The sequence below is a fragment of the Lolium rigidum genome, chromosome 5 (assembly GCF_022539505.1).
Source record: "Lolium rigidum isolate FL_2022 chromosome 5, APGP_CSIRO_Lrig_0.1, whole genome shotgun sequence".
NCBI classification, from domain to species: Eukaryota; Viridiplantae; Streptophyta; class Magnoliopsida; order Poales; family Poaceae; genus Lolium; species Lolium rigidum.
Window position 1 is genome coordinate 78,458,871 of NC_061512.1, and position 9,593 is coordinate 78,468,463.

Genomic DNA, 9,593 nt, shown 5'->3' on the forward strand with positions numbered 1-9,593 from the left:
CTCCCAGCAATAGACCATATGGTAGCCCGGGATACCTGCAATCACACCAACGCCGCTAATGATGTAAATAGAATAGTATGTTTGTCGGTGAAAAATAAATTTCAGGTAAACTTTCAATGGCGAGTCTCACAGGGCAATCTGGTTCAACGCCGCCTTCTGATTGTCGGATGGTTGTATCCTCAAACCTCCCTCCAAAGCAGCAGGAGAGTTGAACATGGGAACATGGGAAAATCTTCAATGGTGCAGGTGCACAGCGCGCATGGCTATCCTCACCATTCATTTCCTTCCAAATCTAGATGTTTGACTTTTCTTGTTTGGCACTATCTCCCTACATGCGCATAGTCCAAATCTTTGAGTAATCTCTCCTAGAAAAAACAAAATCCTCTCAAAAAAGACACTCTTCTCTTCCAAATTTTTTGTACTGTGCATGAGGTGTGCACTGCGCACGTGCGCTGAAAAACTGCTCTCGGGAACATGGGAATGGAGAAGGTCAGCGTCAAAGTTTCTCTTTTCGGTTTAGAAAGAATGTAAATGGATCAGCTTTTATACTGAAAAGCTAGCAGAGATAAGATCAGCTAGAAAGAAAAATCTGAAAAATCTGAAAAACAAGAAAACACATCCACACTTGATCATTTTTAACCAGGAAATTCGCACAAAAAAGAACCCAGAAAATTACAGATAGAGTCTCTACACTGATAAGGAAAAACGAATCGTTGCACTTCCACAGCTGCAGCCTCCTCCTCCTAGACATAGATACCTTCACGATTGCCAAACCACTTCTACCAGCTAGAGAAAGATATAAGCAGTCGGTTGTACTACTATCATCCTATGCTAATGCTTGGTCATCGCCAACTCCTTTGGGCTTCATCTGCAGACGAGCAGCCGTGAGGAGTGCAGAGAGAGGCTCACACTGACACACATGCTTGGAAAGTGAGGATTTATACATGATGTTGGATTTATCCGATGTTATCTTGGTAGCTGGAATAAATAGGGAATGGGAAGCTGAGAAGCTCCTATGGGGCTAAGAATTAGTTTATGGCCACTCAACGGCTGATCAAACATTCATGTGGGCTGCGGGGTCAGCACTCACCAGTTAAGATAGTAGAGGAACTTAAATTAAAGAAGGGAGGCAATGAGGTGAACGCTCAAAGCCTCTAGAGCTGCCGCAGACTATGGAGAAGATTATTCTGAAGGAAAATCACGTTACTACAAAACTGAGAGTGTAAAAAAAATAAAGTAGTGATGTGGCATAGCTGCATGGAAGGTGATGTGTGGCATGCTTGCATGTGAAGAGAATTCAACTTAGTGGGTTGCTCCTATTTAGATATTATAGATTCTAACGCCTCCCTCAATCTTAACCGTGGCACGAAGGCTAAGATTGCGTCGATAAATCTCAGAAGATGGTAGCGGCAACGACTTGGTGAAAATAGCAGCAAGTTGATCTTTCGATGAGATGAATTTGATTATAAGTAGTTTTTGTACAACTCGTTTCCTCACAAAGTGGTAATCAACAACAATATACTTTCTCCTGGCATGAAGAACAAGATTAGATGGAAGATAGGTGACACCAATATTGTCACACCAAAGAAATGGAGGTCTGGGAAACACCCAACTCATGTAGCAATGACTCTACCCAAATGAGCTCTATCGTTGCATTTGCAGCAGCCTTGTACTCAGCCTAAGTACTACTCCACGAAACTGGCACTCCGAGCAATCAAGTTTAAACCAAAGAACACAGTATACCCCCCGTGGATCGGTGATCATCAGGACTAACAACCCAATAAACATCAGAATAGGCCGAAAGTACTCCAGCACGCCGAAGGTGTAGACAAAGGAAGCAGTGAACTGTAGATAACATAAAATGGGTTTGACAACGCAGACCAATGAGTGTCATGTGGAGCATGTAAGTACTGGCAGACTCTATTAACCGCATATAAGATATCTGGTCGAGTGATGGTAAGATACTGCAAACCGCCAACAATGATGCGATACTCAGTAGACTTATCAGAAGAAAGGACCTCACCGACATCAGCAAAGAGCCTATCCGTGGTGGTCATGGGTGTAGTAGCAGACTTACACTTCAACATACCAGCACCCTCATTTTGTTCCACTTCTCCACTACGGCCGTGGTGGTCATGGGTGTAGTAACAGAGAGCCTATCTGTTCCACTATGACTTTTTAGCTATTTTTTAATTAAGAAAAATCGAAAAGGAAAACATAGTTTTTAGGTTTTAGATTTCGATGCAAAAAATCAGATCTAGAAAGTTTCAAAAAATTCAGTTTTCCCACTACTCCACCCTCTTTCCCTCATCCTCTTCCACTTCTCCACCTTCTCCCTTCCTCTTCCACTTCTCCACCCTCATTCTCTTCCACTTCTCCACCTTCTCCCCGCATCCTCTTCCCCCTCTCCAACTTCTTTCCCTCCTCCTCTTTCACTTCTCCACCATCTCCTCTTCGGCAACAGCGACCATCTCCTTCCGATGATGGTGACCACCTGCCCTCCTCTCTGGCAATGACGACCACCTCCTTCCCGATGATGGTGACCACCTCCTCTCCGGCAATGGCAACCAACTCCTCCCCGGTGACAGTTACCACCTCCTCCCCCGACGACGGAGACCACCTCCTCCCCAACAATGGCAACCACCTACTCCCCAACGACGGGCCACCGTCATCGCCCTTCTCTGGCGACATGCTCCTCTCCTGGATCTCGTCAATGACATGGACTCGATTGCTTTCTTTTGGTTTTTAGGGTCTTTTTTGAAAAATCACGTTGACAGCTGGGTGTTGTTACCAACTATATTTTAAATTGCAAAAAAAAAAATACTGGTAGCAGACCGGACGAGAGCTCGCGACTAGTAACTTATTAGCACCGTGCCGGGTGCGTACGCGACTAGTACCTAACATACTAGTCGTGTGACGGGTGCCCACATGACAAGTAGAACCTTACCACTAACAATGTACCACTAGCGGGCCAGGGCCCACGACTAGTAGTCAGATTTGGCACGCGACTGCTAGGCTATTATGTACTAATGAAATGTCATATGTTTGATCCTAAATTATATCTTTTCACAACATGAAACAATTTAATGTCAATAATTTTAGCAACACAAATTGACATGTTACTAACACAGAACACAAAAAAATACAAACTTTTTTAGATTCACAGGGAGAACAGCTCACGTGTTCCATTCCATTCAAACAAAACTAAGTCTTAAGCACGTACCGAACTAAAAACGATAACAGTTCGAAACCTACTTGCTAGCATGATCTTCTAGAAACGCCCCGCGGGCACAACAATGATCACATAGCGCTACCAACACGTTTACAACCAACACTCACAAAAACTATCATGTGGACATGAGAAGGATCGATAATAGATCAAATGGGTAGCACCATCGACTTAGAGATAAGAAAATCAAGTTGAATTGGACGTAGATGGATCAATTTAGGAAAACTTGCCCCGTGATGCCCCTTAGTTGTAACTTTGTGATCCCCGCAAAAAAAATGTAACTTTGTGATGGCTTTTACCCCATTTATCTTTTCATCCAAACTAACAAAATAAACATGTTTGTGAGAATAATGTTTTAGCTAATTACTAGCCGGAAACTTATGCCTGTATTCATGACAGGTGTACCCTATAGGATTGTAGCCAATAGTTTTAAAAACCGGACCGGACCGGTGGTCCGACCGGGAAAAACCTGAACCGACGAGTCCTCCGATTTTTTAAGAAGCACTGGTCGGAATAGTAAAAAACCAGTAAAAATAGGAAAATAAAATGCAATAAGAAGGAATTGAACTTCCCACCTGCCCGGAAGTAATCCTAGGTCCAGTTCAGGCCCAACACCAGCTACGCTGGAGTATACTTTCTGTTATGCAGCTGATTTCGATACTATATAGTTGATTTTAGATTATTTTTTTCTGAAATCTATACCTAATAATAAAGGAGCTAAGGTTTCTGCCAAAAGTTTCGTCAACGCTTTTTCTTTGGACCGTTTTGCCCTCCCACCAAAGTACATAATACTGCATTATGCCATTGTACCGGTTCGCTCCTGCTATTTCGTCCAGCCTCGATTCCCCATCGGCTCCTCCCCGCGCGTGAGGACCCCTCCATATGGGCCGTGTAGCGCTGGGCCGCGAGTTTGCTAGAATCAGCCAAACTCGCAAGTTCCATCTGCCCTTTCTATCTTCTATAGTCCCACCTCGATGTCTTATATCGATTTTCACCGGTTTATATACATAGTGTTCTGAACTATCAACAAGCCGTTCTTGGGAAATAACAAGCAGCAATACCATTCTTTGGCAAAAGACCCAAAATTATCAGGAAGGAAAGAAAAAGGAATTTCACGCTGCACTGCCATGACGCTAGACGGCCGGACCAAACGAATCTGAGGGCAAAAGATGAAAAACCAGTGACGAAAGAGAAAAGAGTACACGACGGAATCGCAGCCGGCGGGCACGAGATTCACAGGTGCAAGGACGAAGTGGGAGGAGAGGATGACGCCGGTCGGCGGCGACGAATAGGGCCCCGGGTGCCGGGACGAAGCTGGGCATGGCCTGACCTCGAGGGAAGATGCCGCACCCCACGGATCTCTCGGGCGCAGAAGAGAGAAGCCTCTCGAGGACGAGGAGCTCGCATCGGGGCGTGTCTCCGCCTCGCTCATGAGATCGGGAGCTGGGAGGGATGGGATCGTGTTTACGAGAGGCGGCGCAGGGGCCTACTCGCAAGAACGTCAAAGGGGGCTCTGCCCCTGTGGGGAGGGATCGGATCGTGTTTTGGCAGGGTGGGAGATGTGTCTCCAAACGTCGACTATTTCATTCAGCGCTGCTGCTGATGCACGTGAGGGATTTAATTCTGTGATTCTGTCCAGTGAGCTGCACAAAGATAAAGCTGATTTTGGTTGCACTGGTATTTGATGATCTGTGGTCCTTTTGAGTCAACGCCAGTTGATACACAAAATAACATTTTCATGTGTATCTATGCATTCTTATTTGATGACCATCTCACCTATCCGTCTTGTATCTTTAGGTGTATATATGCATTCTTTGTTCTTGTTCGTAGTCATCTCATAAACTTAAAAAAAAAAAATCAAAACTATTGAAATTTAGTTTATTCTACTACTAAAGCAAAAAAAAATTGAAACGTAGGCAAAAGCTTTGCCTCGTTCTATTAATTATAAAATAGTTTTACAAGAAAATAAAACAAGGTATTACAACCGGATTACCCTCCAAGCATCAAAATAGTCACATGTTTGGCACCCACGGCTACCAAAAGCGACAACTCCTTAATGTTTGAAAGGATCACCGACGTTGGCATTTGCTTATTTCAAAAAACTCTAGCATTTCTTTCATTCCAAATTTCCCACGAAGTGAGTAGGACGATGGAGGCAATGGCTTTATGGTTTGTGGAAGAGGGCCCTCTCATGAGAAGCCACCATTCTTTTAGCGTCTTAGTTGGTCATTGATGTAGGCCCCAAATCTTTTGTGTGTACCGGCAATGAACAAGAAGGTGGTCAATCAATTACGCGGTTCTATTGCAAAGCGGGCAAATGACACAGTTTGGTCATCCACGCCTTTGCAACTGGTCCACCGTCCAAAGCTTATTTTGTAGCGCAAGCCACGCGAAAAACTTTACTTTCGGAGGCGCCCGAACTTGCCACACCATCTTTTCATGTCGGTGTTGATAGACCCATGGAATTGAGCTTTGTATGCCGAGGCCGCCGAGTATTGGCCATCTTCTGTGAGCATCCAAGATATAGTATCATCCAAAGCTTCATTTTAGGTGGAAATCTTGAAGGTATGCCTCTGTGCAAGGATTTTCTAAATCAATCGAAATTTTGGTCGGATCCATCCACTCTAGCCAAAGCCATCGCAATCTTAGGGACCTTAAAAAATTTCTCAATGCATAGGACCTCGAGCCCCCGAGCTCCTTTGGGCAGCAAACCATCTCCCAATTTACTTTGCATTGGTCTCCGTGAACTTGTTAGTCACTGACCAAAGGAATGCTCTCTCAATCTTGTTCATGTTGTTTAAGATAGACGGTGTTATGATGAGCTAAGGTGGTAGATAGCTTGTGAGGCAAGAACATATTTTATTTTAAAATAGAATATTTTACTCTTCCGCAGCAACGCGCGGGCATTGTCCTAGTTACATTAAAATTTAAGAAATCATACCGTTTTTTGTCGCCATCGAACCAAATGAACCGACGGTTGGACCAGCAAACCGCGAACCAACAGCTTGACCGGTTCACTCACCGGTCCGGTTTTTAAAACTATAAATTGTAGGTAGCCTCCCATGTTAGGCAAAAAATATCATAGTTCTGTAGATTCAATTGAATTTGAGAGAAATTCGATATATGAGCCGTCTACTTAGCCAGTTGTATGTTCTCCTAAAAACATCATATCATCGTGGTAAGATCAATTACATCTCTATCGAAAAAAAGATCAATTACATGGAACCTGCTAGGAGGCTACGATACAATGAATGCGACGATGACAGTAATGTCGTTCATTTTGCCACCGGTGAAGTTGGTACCTTGTTGTTCCCGGCTGGCGGCACTGAAGGGCGACTCCCTACTGCTCATAGCCATGTCGTAGGCAAGTCTTCCTATCGCTTGAGCCATCTTGCCTGGCGTGAAACTCAAAGCCGTGCACATCTGCACTATCCCCTCGAGCTTCGCGTCGAACACGTTGTCGAAGAGGCCGTCCGTCCCGGCCACCACAACGTCGCCTTCCTTCACTGGGAACTCGCCCAACGCCGCGTCCTGCACCCTGTCGCCGCCGACCGCTCTGAGCTGGAACGGGCAGTTGAAGTAGTGCTGCTGCGGGAGCGCGCGGAGCAGGAGCCTGCCGCCGCGGAACACGGCGAACGTGCTGTCGCCGACGTAGGCCCACCTGAGGGCGCGGCCGGCCAGCGACAGGACTAGCGCGGTGGACGCCGCCGGCGTGCGCGTCGACGCGACCGTCTTCTGGTACGCCATCTCCAGCAGCGTGTAAGGGCAGATGCCGGAGGAGGACGCTGCAGCCACCGCGTTGTAGGCGTTGGCCATGAGCCCGCGCGAGAACTCGGCGGCGTCCACGCCGTCGCCTCGGCATCCCCCGACCCCGTCCGCGACGCCGACGACGCCGGCCCTGGCGTGGCAGAAGTGGGCGTCTTCGTCGTGGTCCGGCAGGTAGGAGAAGTCGCACTCCATCCTCAGTGCCGTCCGCGCGGGCGACGGCGCCTCCACGTCGCAATCCATGGGGTCCCAGCGGTGGCCGTTCTCCCACCCGACGTCGTCGTTGGCGGACGTGGGTATGCCAAACGCCAACCCCATGAGGGCGTCTGGGGTTTGCATGTCGATCTCCATTATTGGACGTCTAGCTTAACTGATTCGATCGGCCTAGTCTCTCGACTTCTCGTACTAGTACGGATGCGTGCGCGCCATATGTTATACATAGGCTGTTGGCATATGAGTTCGTCAGCGTAGAGGACTTATTTCTGAACTCGGAGTCGGACCGGACCGACTTCATTTGTGAATCGAAGACGGACTGACGACAAGTGTGGCTGCTTGACCAAACATAATGAAACCTTGTTCAAAGCGTGAAATAAATAATTAATCTAACGATACAAATGTTCCGTGCACGGGGCACGCCGACCGACCCTTTGCGTCCACGCGGATAAAAATGCGTCTCAGACCAGGCCGAGCGGCCCGACGCATAGTATCCGGTCTTTTCGCGATGATGCAAACCTTGTTCAAATATGCATCGAGTTTGCGTCTCGGCGAACGCTGCGCGGACGCGCCGAGTGACCGCCGAAATTTACGTAGGACCTGCGGACGCCGATAACATTCCCGCCAGTGGCCATTCCCAGCGCGAAAAATCTAAGTAGACCGGCGCCAACAGTCCAGGCCATAGCGATGGACGTCCTCGTCACCGCAGCCACCATGGATTCCGAGGGAACCCTCATAGCCGCCCCGGCCTCCCCCATAGCCACCACCATAGCCCCAATGGAGGCTGCATCTCCGGCCGAAGCAAAGCGTGCCACCACCAGCGGTGGGGAAGCTAAGCCGAAGGCGGTAAAGAAGGTGTTGTCCAAGGAGGAGAAAGGCGTCGAGGCCGGGAAGCGTCACGGTCGGCGCAAGAATCTGAAGAAGAGGAATGCAGCGGCCGCCGGCGGCCAGCACATGGAGGCCACCCATCACATCGTGTGGCAGATGCAGCTGAAAGCCGGCGCCGCGCAAGTAGGCCTCCATCCGAGCATAGCGGAGGCCATGCTCCTCGTCAAGAAATAGAGGATCGTCGGCGTTGCTCCTCCGGCCTCGTCGGTGAGCTCGGTAAGTTTCCAGCTACGTCCTCGAAAACCTGCACCCTTGCAGGTCCACACGGTGTCGTGGTTCGCCTCCGGCGCCACGTCGCTGGAGTTCAACGGGGCATCGGTTCCCGACCTGAACCGGACGCCGAGGAGCGTTGACTCGTGCATGGGCGCGACACAGAAGACGCGCCAGGTCTCAGAGAAGAGCATGCCGGTGCCCCGCACCCAGTTTGACGAAATGACACTATCTGCCCCGACGATGGACAACTCGGTACGTAGCTCTCTCAGTGTGTCGGTCTGTCGTGTGTCATTCGTCTAACGTCTGGTGATTCGTAGGCCTATTTGACAGGACGCAATGAGGGGAACATCCAAGCCATGATCTTAGGAGTCGGCTTCGTTGGCGACGTCGGCACCGGAATAGGGTCGCATGATCAGTGGCCACAGACGCAGGATGGGGTAGACATCGATGGCGAACGGATGTTCTCCACCCAACCCACACAGGCAACAACGGTCTGCGTCGATGACTATGAGGAGGCGCCAACATGGCTTGTCCTCACCACGGATGATGGTACCAAGAAGAAGGGGGAGAGCCACAGGACATGCGGCTTCAACGATGAGGCGGACAAGTGTTTGTGCGACGTGTGACTGGCGACCAGCCATGACTGCATTAATGGCGCCCAGCAAAAGGGCAAGCTGTACTGGGCCAAGGTGGTCCAAGAGTACCATGAGAGAAAGCGTCACAAGCCCTACGAGATGAAAAGCAATCGCACATAAGAAGGGCTTTAACCAATTGCATTAGCGTGGTTTTATTGGTAAAGAAACGACATCATCATTCTATTCTACGTACAACATTAGCAAACCATGATCCGGACTTTAACCAATTGCAGGTATCCAGGGCCTTGGAGAGGTTTAAGGCAACACATAAGAAGGGCTTCTATATGGTCCATTGCTAGGACAAGCTAAGGACCCACAAAAGTGGAGGGTAAGCTATGTGGCCTACCATGAAGTTGTCAAGAATGAGACACCAACGGTTGTCGTCGACGGCGAAGACGACGACCCTGGACAGAAAGCCCTTCCACCTCGTCCCCGGGGCTATAAGGCTACCAAGGACGATCTAGCCCGGGAGGCATCAGCCCTCAGACCTTGGAGAAGATGATGGCTGAGAATCAAGCCGCCATGGAGAAAAGAGATAAGAAGAAGCGTCTGGAAAAAGGTTGCAGCTGCCATTTACCTCAACCTGACCAAAGAGGTCATTGAGGTCCGAAGGATGGACGTCAAGGCCAAAATGGCAAACGCCGAGGTCA

The 9,593-nt window shown here is 48.7% G+C and overlaps 1 protein-coding gene across 1 annotated transcript; it reads right to left on the minus strand.

Moving 5' to 3' along the window:
• Positions 1–6,466: 6,466 nt before the first annotated feature.
• Positions 6,467–7,345, minus strand: LOC124656136 (putative protein phosphatase 2C 24). Its single transcript, XM_047194935.1, has one exon. The coding sequence runs from the start codon at positions 7,343–7,345 to the stop codon at positions 6,467–6,469; it is 879 nt and encodes a 292-aa protein (XP_047050891.1).
• Between the last annotated feature and the right edge of the window lie 2,248 nt (positions 7,346–9,593).